This window comes from Megalobrama amblycephala, linkage group LG6, assembly GCF_018812025.1.
Source record: "Megalobrama amblycephala isolate DHTTF-2021 linkage group LG6, ASM1881202v1, whole genome shotgun sequence".
Classification (NCBI taxonomy): Eukaryota; Metazoa; Chordata; class Actinopteri; order Cypriniformes; family Xenocyprididae; genus Megalobrama; species Megalobrama amblycephala.
In genome coordinates, this window is record NC_063049.1 from 43,218,571 (window position 1) to 43,231,233 (window position 12,663).

Consider the following 12,663-nt stretch of genomic DNA (forward strand, 5'->3'; position numbering starts at 1 on the left):
GCTGTTCTTTTCAACTTTTTATTAATGAAATAATCTGATTTGGTGCACAATTATATATATATATATATATATATATATATATATATATATATATATATATATATATATATATGTGCACCAAATCAGATTATTTCATTAATAAAAAGTTATATAGTATATATAAAATTAAGCAGCAAATCGTCATATTAGAATGATTTCTGAAGGATCATGTGACACTGACGACTGGAGTACTGATGCTGAAAATTCATTTTTGATCACAGGAATAAATTACATTTTAAAATATATTCACTTAGAAAACACTTCTTTTAAATTATAATAATATTTCACGATGTTTACTGTTCTTTCGATCAATAAATGCAGCCTTGGTGAGCAGAAGAGACTTCTTTCAAAATATTATAAAATCTTTCTGACCCCAAACTTCTGAGTGGTAGTGTATGATCACTATCTCTGCATGGGGTTAGTTTTTCCTCTACCATGGTTAGTTTTAAGATCAGCACAAAATAAAATAGCTCATGTTAGGTTAAAGCGCTCTGCAGATTAAAGGTTTAACCGGATGAAGGTCAGAGAGATCTCGAGGGAGACGTCAGAGGACTTTCATTCAATGATTCATGAGACTCACTCAAACTTATACTAAGTGCATCTAAATGTAGAGCATGAGGGAACCTGCATGGATGTGTGTGTGTTTATACATGCATTTCTTAATGCTGTTTGTAATGAAAAATACACATTCATAACTGTCTTCCAGTGGTGTGAGAGAGATGTATTGTGCCACTGGTGTTGCTCTGAAATCTGAAGTGTTTCAACTCTTCCCCATCTGCATTAAGAAGAACAGATCATACAGATCATGTGATTAAAAACTCCTGTTATTTAATTTTTGAAGAAAGTATCTGTCTGTATAACGTCTGAGTTGCTTGAGATTAAAGTTAAATTCACTATTTAATCTCCTGCTGATCTCTAACAGCACTTTAAGCCTTAATGCCAGTGGAGACTGAAACAAAAGACAAAATGAAAAAATAAGAAAAACAACATAAATCTGTTTGTATTTTTTTTTGTGCTGAGATTGTGTTGAAGGAATATAGTCGTGGCCAAAAGGAGATACTTGTTTTTAATGACCCTACAAGTTTGATAAAACCATCAAATTATGAGTAAAATATATATATATATATATATATATATATATATATATATATATATATATATATATTTTTTTTTTTTTTTTTTTTTTTTTAAATATTTTAAATATGGCAAGAACAAAACTCTGACAAAATTATTTGGCAAAAAAGGCAAGTTACAGCTACAGGTTTTATTTTACTATGCAAAAAAATGCATAGAAAAACAAAAAGGCCAGAGGAAAAAGCAACATTTTCTTACCAAACTTGGTACATGTCATCACAAGCATGACCTTAGGTTACATGCTGCGTTTTGGCACAGCGCCACCTACTGGTCCGGAGATAGAAAAAATGGCTATTTTTGCTTCTAAATTGCAAAAACGGCTTGTTAGATTCAGGGCAGCATGCTGAGTTGAATGATATCCAATTTTACCATATCAGCCATTTTGTATTTTGTCGCAAAATGCTATATTTTTTGAAAGCATGAGCGTATCATTGCGAAACTTGATATGGGTAATCAGCACAATGCCCTGAAGAAGCCTGAGAAGTTTAGAGATATTTCATATGCTTATAACTTTTGATGTGGTTGACTTATTTTCAAGGGAGTCATCTCCTTACATTCCCAAATCCTTGCCGAGTCCAACGATACCTAACATGCTAGGTTTCGCCTTATGGTTTGTGCAACGCTGCGATATAGCGTTGAAACAACGTTTGCGAATATCTTCGAAACTGTATGATCGAGACGAAACCACCGTAGGAAATTCGGAAACATATGTCGTTGGCTACACTTTAATGCCAAAATACCAAAATTTTCACCAAATTTGACACACTTATTTATGGGCACACTCTGAGGACACATAAAAAAAGTGGTGGGATTGCGCCTGTTGGTGGCGCTATAACTGAACAAAATATTAAATTGCTACTAACTACAATAAAGTATTGAAATAAAATGTTATATTTTACTGATGATTTTACTTCTTGCTTGCTTCTTTGTGCTTGGCCCCTTAATGGCTGCTTAAAGGATTAGTTCACTTTCAAATAAAAATTTCCTGATAATTTACTCACCCCCGTGTCATCCAAGATGTCTTTCTTTCTTGAGTCGAAAAGAAATTAAGGTTTTTGATGAAAACATTCCAGGATTTTTCTCCATATAGTGGACTTCACTGGCCTCCAAACGGTTGAAGGTCAAAATTACAGTTTCAGTGCAGCTTCAAAGAGCTCTACATGATCCCAGACGAGAAATAAGGATCTTATCTAGAGAAACCATCGCTCATTTTCGAAAAAATACAATTGTATATGCTTTATATAAACAAATGATCGCCTTCCAAGTGCTTCCGCTTTCCGCATTCTTCAAAAAGCTTACTCTGTATGTTCTGCGCCTTCACTATTCTACTTACGGAACGAACGCGGCACCAGTTCCATTTTTTCCGTAAGTAGAATAGGAAGGCGCAGGAAGTACAGCGTAAGCTTTTTGAAGAATACAAAAATGCGATTTTGGCGGAAGCACTTGGAAGGCAATCATTTGTTTACATAAAGCATATACATTTATATTTTTTTCAAAAATGATAAGACCCTTATTCCTCATCTGGTATCATTTCAATCCCTTTGAAGCTGCACTGAAACTGTAATTTTGACCTTCAACCGTTTGGTGCCCATTGAAGTCCACTATATGGAGAAAAATCCTGGAATGTTTTCATCAAAAACCTTTATTTCTTTTCGACTGATAAAAGAAAGACATGAACATCTTGGATGACATGGGGGTGAGTAAATTATCAGGAAATTTTTATTTGAAAGTGAACTAATCCTTTAACGGTTGGGTTTGTTCATATATGACCCAAATTTGAGTTGAAACAACCCAGCATTTTTTAGGCCACTACTGTTCATACTGTATTTAAACTCAGTGTCTGTCCTAATCGAATGCAAAGCACTGACTTTTACTTGTCTGCCCAAATGAATGGGTGGCTTTATTTCACAGAGTTTTGAAGTTATATAAGAAAACAAATGATGGCATAATACCCAGCACTCATACTCATATGTCTTAACATGTTCCCAATGCCCTAAATCCTACAACCGATTTTGGCTTTGATTTACAGTATGAGTATGTCTGCTTCTAGATAAAATTCAAATTGTGTTAGTTTATCAGATGCGTTAATTCAATGTTTGACTCATTCTGACAGAATCCAAGACAGAGACGAAACAGGGTTGTCATTTTGATAAATAGTGTTCAGTATGCACTTAAAAATAGAACAAAGTCAACCAGATTCAGTCTAAATACAAACACACACTTCAGTGGAACAGTGGCGCTTTCAAGATCACTTTTGACCCCTAATGTATGTATAACCGGTGTAATTCAAATAGACCAAGGCGTTCACATTCCTTTCCTGCTATTTTGTCAATCGTTATGTGGCATTTTGGTGATTCTTCTAATTTAATGTTTAATTAAATATCTAAACTGGACTTGCAACATGCTACACATGCTAGTCGTGAATAGCTACATGCTAATAGTGATTAGCTTAGGGTTTAAACACAAACAAGTAAAAATGTGTTAGCATCATGCTATTAGCATGTTTATCGTGTTAGCATCACGCTAGTAGCATGCTAATCATGTTAGCATAATGCTAGCAAACATGCTAATCATGTTAGCATTTTGTTAAAAACATGCTAGCAACATGGTAATAATGCTAGCATGATGTTAGCAAAACATGCTAATCATGTTAGCAAAACATGCTAATAACATGTTAGCAGCATGGTAATCATGTTACCATCATGTTAGCAACAGGCTAATCATGTTAGCAAGACAGTAATTATGTTAGCATCATGCTAATCAAGAGTGCTGAGTTTTGCCACTGCACGCACCATTCACATTTTCTTCAGGAAATGTACATTCTAGTTTAATATTGCACTCTAAAAAATGTTGGGTTAAAAATAACCCAAGTTGGGTTAAAAATAGACAAACCCAGTGATTGGGTTGTTTTGACACAATGGTTGGGTTAAATGTTTGACCCAACCTGCTGGGTAGTTTTATTTAGTTTATACGTTTAATGAATAATAATTAAAAAATAAACATTTATTAAATTGCTTATTAATAAATGTTCACCTTTTGATTATTACAGTTTCCTCTAGTAATTATGTGTCTGATTTGGGTTCATTTTAATCCAGCCATATAGTAATTTTTAATCAATAGTCGGGTTAAATAAAACTACCCAGCACGTTGATCAAACATTTAACCCAACTGCTGGGTCAAATGACCCAATCGCTGGGTTTGTCCATATTTAACCCAACTTGCGTTGCATTTTTAAATATCCTTGTGCAAGTAAACAGGGTCAGTGACTCAAAAACAGTCACCCAGATGTTCTGATTAAAGATGAATGTATTATCTAAACTCATCAAATAGATTAATAAGGTTGAAATATAATCATCCTCCTTTCTCTCTCTCTCTCTCTCTCTCTCTCTCTTTGTCATCTGTAGGATGTGGGAAGTATTTCCTCGGAAATGAACTGGAAGGGTGTGGGAATCTCACTTCTGGTCATAGCGTTTGTGCTGTCGTTGATCGGTCTGTCCATCTTTCTGCTGTCTAAAGGTCTGTGTGTTTCCAGTGTCAATAAACATTCATTCACATAGAGTTGAAGTACCAAATGTTTGGTTTGCTGGTGAATGCTTGATTCTGATTGGTTGACAAACAGTCTTAGGTGTGTAATTAATTTCCAGTAAACGCACAGCTAAAGTAGTTCCAGGCAAGTTTTGACAGTTTCATTGTTTGTCAAATTATTTCAGGTATTTAACAATGGGTACCCATAGAACCAAAAACGCACAAAGACACTGACCAAGCAGAACAAAGTGTACAATAATGACAAACAGTTCCCTTTTTTAAGTTTTAAGAAATTAGTAGAACAGCAGAACAGCATTTTTTAGGACAAAAACCTGAAAAATGTCTGACAAATTGACTTTGCACTGTTAAAAATGATGTTCTTCCTCAGTGTTTCTGTCTTGTTTTCCAGTACAAATATCTAAACATTCTTACATCAAGATACATTTACTGGAGAAGCAAAATGTCTTACATGTTCTTTTCTGAAAAATAAATCAAAATTAATTGAGTTTAAAAAATATCTGCCAGGTGGGTCAGAAAAATAAACTTAATTCAAAGGAAAAACAAGATAATTTTTCTTATTCCACCGGCAGATATTTTGTTTTTCAAGTTAATGTATCTTAATTTAAGAATATTAAGATATTTGTACACACACACACACACACACACAAAGATAAAACAGAGGTTTGTTATCGGAAATGACACACGGAGAGCATCTGTTGCTCCACATCCTGACTCTCTATCACTAAAAGCCAGTAATCAGATAAAGAACATAGTCATGTTTGACAGTGACCTCAGTTTTAAAAAAACATATTAGCATTATTACTAAAATGGCATATGGTCAATTGAGAAACATCTCCAAAGTATGTGACATTCTTTCCCCTTCTGACAATGAGAAATGTGTGTGTGAAGATTCAGCTCAAAATCCCCCACAGATCATTTATTAAGCTTGTCAAATTTGCCCTTATTTGGGTGTGAGCAAAAACACGCTGTTTTTGTGTGTTCCTTTAAATGCAAATGAGCTGCTGCTCCAGAAGAGGGCGGAGCTTTAACAGCTCAACAACAACAAAGCTGGAGAATCTCACGCAGCCAAAATGAGGATTGTCAGTAACGGTGTTCAGCCTTACATTGTTCAAACCGGAGTCGACACTGATGGAGAGACTCAGGAAGAAGTTACAACTTTTAGACGTTTCTGAATGGTTAGTGGATAAATTGATGTAGTTGCTGTGGAGTTGATTCAACACTAGGGGAGTGAAATCTGAGCAGCTTGTTTTTTCACACTTGCAGAGAATGGTTTACCAAAACAAAGTTACTGGGTTGTCCTTTTTCACGTTTTCTGGGTTGGTAGATGCACCGAGGACCCGATTATAGCACTTAAACATGGAAAAAGTCATGATATGACAGTATCAGTCAGGCACAGACCAGGTCAAGACACGAGAAACATGTTTAAATTCCTCATGTGGCATTTGTAACTTACCACTATCTTGAACATGCTCATGTAAGTGTGTGTGTATTTGTGTTAATGGTCTCAGGTGATGCTCACCACACTCTGGGATCCTGTCTGACCCTGGATGACCTTTTCTCCAGTGAACTGCAGGATCACGATCTCGAAACTCAGTGGGTTACCGGTGAGAAAGATCACATTTACAATCTCTGTCTCAATCTCAGTACATTCTGTGTATGTGTTGGACTAAACAAGACCTGTCAAATAGACACACAAGGCTGTAAACACATATGTAGGCTCTTTAAAGAAGACCAATTATGCCTTTGATGTTGTTTTTGGGCTCTACTAGAGCAGGTTTTCATGCTTGAATGTTGATTATTTTCCTCATATTCTCCATTGTTGCAGCTCCTCACTTCCCAGTCTGTCAGTAACGCTCTGTTTAGTTCCTATCTCTATGAAGCCCCTCCTTCTGGAAAGCACAATGTGCTCTGATTGGTCGGCTGGAGCAGTGTGTTGTGATTGGTGTTTTGGAAATGTCCCGCCCCTTACCGTTTCAGGGAATTCAGAAACAGTGACACTGATATAGAGAATAACTTCTTTTTCATGCTCAAACAGCAACATTAAACACACTCAAGACAGATGAACATGTAGAAAAGCATATTAGGATCCTTTAAAAGAATCAACCCTTGAATCTGAATAATGGTGTCACGCTGCTGTTTACAGTATGTGCTGTATGTCAATATGTTTCTCCTTCAGCTCATCGGCTCGTCTACAGGGACAGAGACGGAGATCTAAAGATGCTGAACATGGAGACCAATCAGACGGAGGTTTTAATGAAAAACAGCACATTTGTGAGTCATGTCAATCACAGTTGAAGTGTTTATAATAAAATGTGAAGCATTTACATTAAAACACATAGTGGGACACTGAAGACTGGAGTAATGATGCTGAAAATTCAGCTTTGATCACTGGAATAAATTACATTTTACTATATATTCACATAGAAAACAGCTGTTTTATATTGGAATAATATTTCACAATTTTTACTGTATTTTTGAGCAAATAAATGCAGCCTTGGTGAGCAGAAGAGACTTCTTTCAAAAATATTACTGACCCCAAACTTTTGAATAGTAGTGTATATTGTCTTAGTGTTCTTAGTTTCTAAAACAACTATTCACTATATGCAATTATCTAACAATTAATTGCTAAACTCACACTACAGCATCATAATATTGATTGTTGAAGGATTACCTTCTAACATTTGATTGGTTGCCTGCAGCATCACTGTAATGAATTATTCAATGATCAATTCTAATGAGACTGTTTTTCACACAGGCAGTTTTCAAGGCCTCCAAGTTTGCCGTGTCACCAGACCTCAACTACGTGTTACTGGCGTATGATGTCAGAAAGGTCAGAGGTCACAATGATTCTCAGGAGCTTTTGTTTATGCGCTGCAAAAAATGTTGTTCTTACTTAGTTTTTGTCTTGTTTCTAGTAAAAATATCTTAAAGTTCTTAAATCAAGAAGCATCTTCTTGACAAGTAAAAATTATTTTCTTGTTTTTCAGAAAAAATAAGTCAAAATTAAGTGAGTTTTTCCTTAAAACAAGCAAAATAATCTTAATCCAAACTGAAAACAATATTATATATCTTATTTTTGGTTTGATATAAGATTATTTTGCTTACCCCGCTGGCAGATTATTTAGCTTGTTTTAAGGAAAAACTCACTTAATTTTGACTTATTTTTTCTGAAAACAAGAAAATAATTTTTTACTTGTCAAGAAAATGCTTCTTGATCTAAGAATTTTTAGATATTTGGATTGGAAACAAGACAAAAATTCTAAGTAAGAACAGCAAAAAAAAAAAAAAAAAAAAAAAAAAAAAAAAATATATATATATATATATATATATATATATATATATATATATATATATATATATGTTGTTTTGTCTTGTGTTTTTTTTAGGTATATCGATACTCCTACCTGGCGTCTTACTTGATCTTCAACTTACAAACACGGTATTATAAATTTCTATTGTATAAAACGCTATAAAAATAAAGCTGACTTGACTTGACTATACAGACATGAGCATAAGAGAACTGTTATTTGTGTGAAAGTTACGTGATGTTTAGTTTGTGTGTGTGTGTGCAGGGAAGTGCATGAACTGAATCCTCCGGAGGTCTCTGATTGTGTTCTACAGTTTGCATCGTGGGGGATTCATGGTCAACAGCTGGTGAGTAAAACACACAGACGCACAACATCACACCACAGCACTACAACACAAAGAGATGCGGTCACATTAGCGAAATTCTGTGGGCAAAAAAGGTCCATTGTTTGATGATGTGCATTACTGATGTGCATTACAAAAATAAGTCAACACAGGCAATTTACTATGGAAATATATGTTTTTTTAAAGATTTTTAACAGTTATAGATTTTTAACAGTTACACCTATGGTCTGATCTCCAGAAAAGTTTTCATGCTTGTTTAGAGTCATATGTTGCATATGCTTGCCAGATTTCGTAAAGTTTTGAGTTTTCGTTTAGGATTTATAGGCTTTTGCCACGCCTTTTTTTTAATAATTATTGACCGAGAGAGTCCAGAGAATTGCAGTGGTCTCATCAATAAAATAGGACTAGTTTGCAAAAGTAGTTTTTTCAAATAATCTCCAATATTTAACGAACGATTCAACTGACAGTGGTGGTCCTAGAGGCAAAGTTGATCAGAAGGAGGAGATCTATCATATGGTTTGAATATCATGTGAATGCGTGAAAAATTGTGTAATATACAATCATTTACACACCTGAAAAACATGATAGTGCCCCCCGGTGGGCGATTTCTTTCGAATTTCTCACAGGCCACTAGGGCCGCGAGTCAAACAGTCCCACCAAGTTTCGTTCCAATCGGCCTCCATTAACCTTGTCTGATAGTAGCTCAAATTTCATTGGCCGATGCTGGCCATGTTTTTTGAGATACGGCAGTGTCCTCATAGACAATCATGGCACCACAGACACTGCATGCCAATTTTCAAGTAAATCAGACTGACTGTTGCATAATTATAGATGTTTTTGTGTTTTGATTTGTTTTTCATTTTATAGCGCCACCAAGTGGCCAGTCGCCACGTCCTTTTTCATGCAACCATAGACTGAGCCCGTACATAGGTGTACCAAGTTTGGGAAAATTATCTAATTTCATTCAAGATTGAGAGCCGTTTTAGTAAAAGTGGCCACTTTGAATGTTTTGAATGAATCGAAATTTTGACTTTTTTTCGATAATTATTGACAATCAGACTCCAGAGAATCTTTCTGCACTGATTTGGTTCTGTTGGGGCAAAAAAACTAAGACTAGTTTGCAAAAGTAGGATTTTTAAAAAATGGCGGCGTTGTAGACAGGGTGGGTCCCTCAAAGTTTCAAGTCTCTACGACTTATGGTTTGGTCTGCCTGATCACTTTTAGGGCAGAATGCTGATTCTAACAATTACAACAGAGTTTCAGCTCTATGCACTTAAATGCCTAATTATGAACTGATTGAGATGCACCCTACATAACTTCACAAGTCTTCAAGCAATCTTTATCCTAGCAGTGTGGTTTATGACTTCACTAGGTAATCAGCAACTGGAATATAAACAGCAGCAAAACCATTATTCACAAGCATTTGTGTATCTGCGTTACACTACAACCCTGTTGAAAAGTGCTGGTTGCCTCCTAGCTTAACCAGCAAGAAACCCACGGTCAAGCAGCTTCATCAGAAAGAGTTAGAGTTAGCTATGATGGTCCGCTGACTAGACCATCACCAAACAAGCACTAACCAGGATTAAAAAATCATAAGCTGATGTGAAACAGATCAAACTGAAAGAGCCAGAAAAGCTTCATCGTCCATATATAGTGCAGTGTGCCAAGTACACATGAAAATTTTATATGTACAAAAAAGATATAAAAAATTGAAAATATCATGTCAAAAGTAGCTGCAGTCTTCTAAGAAATAACAGTAAAGTGCTGCTGGAATATGTATTTACATCAGACATTAAAGTCACTGACTATTTCAGCTAAAATGCAGTCAGAGTGCAATAAGAAATGAAAACTAAAGCTGGGAGTCAATGATTCAATTCTGAGGTGCTGGAAATCGAAAGTAATGGAGGAAATCGAGGAAATCGATTGAGCCAAATACTATGTAAAATGACTCACAAAACACTACACTGAGGACATCTGCTGGATAAAAATGTGTAAAGCCTTGAAACACACAATGCTTTGAAAATTGGGTTTCATAAACCCTTAAAACTTCATCTAGTCAAGTATAATATTAATATCTGGTTCATTGGTCATATGCAAGAGGTAGACAAAACAGAACCATTTATAAACAAACGTTAACATAACATTGAACAATTTAGAGTTTATATTTTGCAACCTATAGTCATGGTTGCGTGGTTTTCACAAAAAAACCTGCCCAATTGCTACTCAAAACTAGCCCAATCGCATTTCAGGGGAGTTCACCTGGTAAAAATCACATTCCAGGGGCTAAATATCATGTTATTTGGAGTCGCTTCAACCCACGGACGTGAAAAATAACCCGCGGCAACAGTGCAAAAATAGCCCAATTCCGCGGGAAAACTTCGAAAATAAAAAGTCTTGAGTTTTCTTCCAGGAACGAACACGTCACAATATTCCTTATTTAAATAATTCATATGCAGAATAAAGGGGCGGGGCCTGGTTGAGTTAGTTAGCAGTGTGTTGAAACTGACGGTTATGGTAAGGGGCGGGACATTTCCCAAACACCAATCACAACACACTGGTCCAGCCGACCAATCAAAGCGCATTGTGCTTTTCAGAAGGAGGGGCTTCATAGAGACAGGAACTAAACAGAGCGTTACCAAAGAATATACACTAACAAGAAGCGACACTCAATAGAATGATCCATTGCAACACCGGCGCCCAGCAGCAGCTCTGCGTTTCCGCCATTTTGGGGTGAAGGCGACTCGGCAGTCCACTAGTTCCTATGGCAATATCAGCTGCTTTGTTAAAAAAAAAACTTACATTAAAGCTGAAATCCAACCTGAATGATGACAACACAGAATAAAATACTATCACTAGTGATCATCAAATCCTTTTAACAGTTTATTTAACACACTTTGTGTTTAAGTCTTCCACTTTTTTCACAAAACCTTTGCTCTCTAGAAACCCAGTCAGTTTGGGTTAAAATTCTTTAAAAGGCTTATAAACACTGAATTATTACCAACATATGAAATTAAATGAAGGACATCCATCAGAAAAATTGGGAATGTTGGACAATAAATATATAACAGAAAATAACAGCTTGCTTTTGCAGTGTTGTATGTTAAAGCAAAAGTGTCCAAAAGTGGGAATTATGTGATAACGCCTTTGGCTTGCTTAGTTGGGGACACTTGATATTTGATATTCAACAGTGTTTTGATCTGCCTGCATTGACATTATTGTATGCGAACTGAACTGAGCTGGATAATGACATCACTCTTTACTCCAGTGCTGATATAGATAAATTAACTAAATTAATAACTATTGTTTCTTACATCGGACATTACTGTGCAGCCAAAATTATATACCAGTTATCACTGTAAAGCTGCTTTGACACAATCTGCATTGTAAAAGTGCTATAGAAAAGGTGATTTGACTTGACTTGATAACGGACACAGCAATGCATCATGTATTATAAGATCGTTATGTTTGTAGCGTGATCCATTAAAACGTACACTATTTCATTTCAGATAGTGGAGTAATGCTATTATTATTCCATTAGGTCTGAAATATATTGTTCGCTGCAAACATGATGATCTTAAATTTATTAATTGTTAATTTACTATTAATAAATGTGTAAAGTTGCATAAAATGGAAATACTCAATAAAGTAGGCTAACTACGTTACCTCAGATGGATGAATGGTTGGATTCCACAACTGGTAAAATAAAACATTGTGCCGCGTCACCCCCTTGGGTGGTTTCTGCCGCGACCACGTAACACTATCTTGGTCACGAGCCACTTCCTCTATTCATATTACTCAACTCCTGTAAAAGGTCCTTTATAGATTCAGAAGGAGTCAGGTAGGCATATAATATTTTCTTCTTAGATTACATTATCTCAGGGTCTACTTCTGATCACTACCGTACCTCCTAGGCCTACGGTTCAGATATCAACCAAGCCTACCTGGGTGGGGTGGGTTAGCCTTCCGTTCAGTGCACCACAGCTGGCTCTTCGCCCTCAGAGGACAGCTATGCCTGCTAATGCACTCCCACGGCCCACTCTGTTGCGACTGGTTGGCAACCTTGACTGACTTTGTAAAGTCCGTCGGGATATCTTCATAAAAATGTATCTTTTTCAGACAGTCAACTTCTGATACCCCAAATGGATTCTCACTCTACAACAATAAACAGACTGAGACAATACTATCAGAGTTTGAGGGCAGTCCCCATTCTCATTTTATTATTTCTTGCAAAGGCAAAAGCTAAATACACCACTCTATGCATAAGCTGGAAGTTCCATTTTTAAAGCTTACCCT

General features: G+C 36.0%; 1 protein-coding gene and 1 long non-coding RNA gene across 9 annotated transcripts in view; one reads left to right on the forward strand and one right to left on the reverse strand.

The window, feature by feature from the left end:
- Positions 1–12,663, reverse strand: part of LOC125270794 — a 31,698-nt gene that overhangs the window by 583 nt on the left and 18,452 nt on the right. The gene's annotated exons all lie outside the window — the stretch shown is intronic.
- The window catches only part of LOC125270793 (inactive dipeptidyl peptidase 10-like), a 31,461-nt gene that overhangs the window by 511 nt on the left and 18,287 nt on the right, over positions 1–12,663 (forward strand). For all 8 annotated transcript variants that reach the window (XR_007185471.1, XR_007185470.1, XM_048194749.1 and 5 more), the window contains exons 2-7: positions 4,578–4,689; positions 6,228–6,323; positions 6,896–6,990; positions 7,475–7,549; positions 8,106–8,158; positions 8,292–8,373. Coding sequence is in view for 6 of the 8 variants with exons in the window: in XM_048194749.1 (XP_048050706.1) it covers positions 4,578–4,689; positions 6,228–6,323; positions 6,896–6,990; positions 7,475–7,549; positions 8,106–8,158; positions 8,292–8,373 (513 nt within the window). In the remaining 2 variants the exon portion in view is untranslated. The remainder of the gene's footprint in view (positions 1–4,577; positions 4,690–6,227; positions 6,324–6,895; positions 6,991–7,474; positions 7,550–8,105; positions 8,159–8,291; positions 8,374–12,663) is intronic.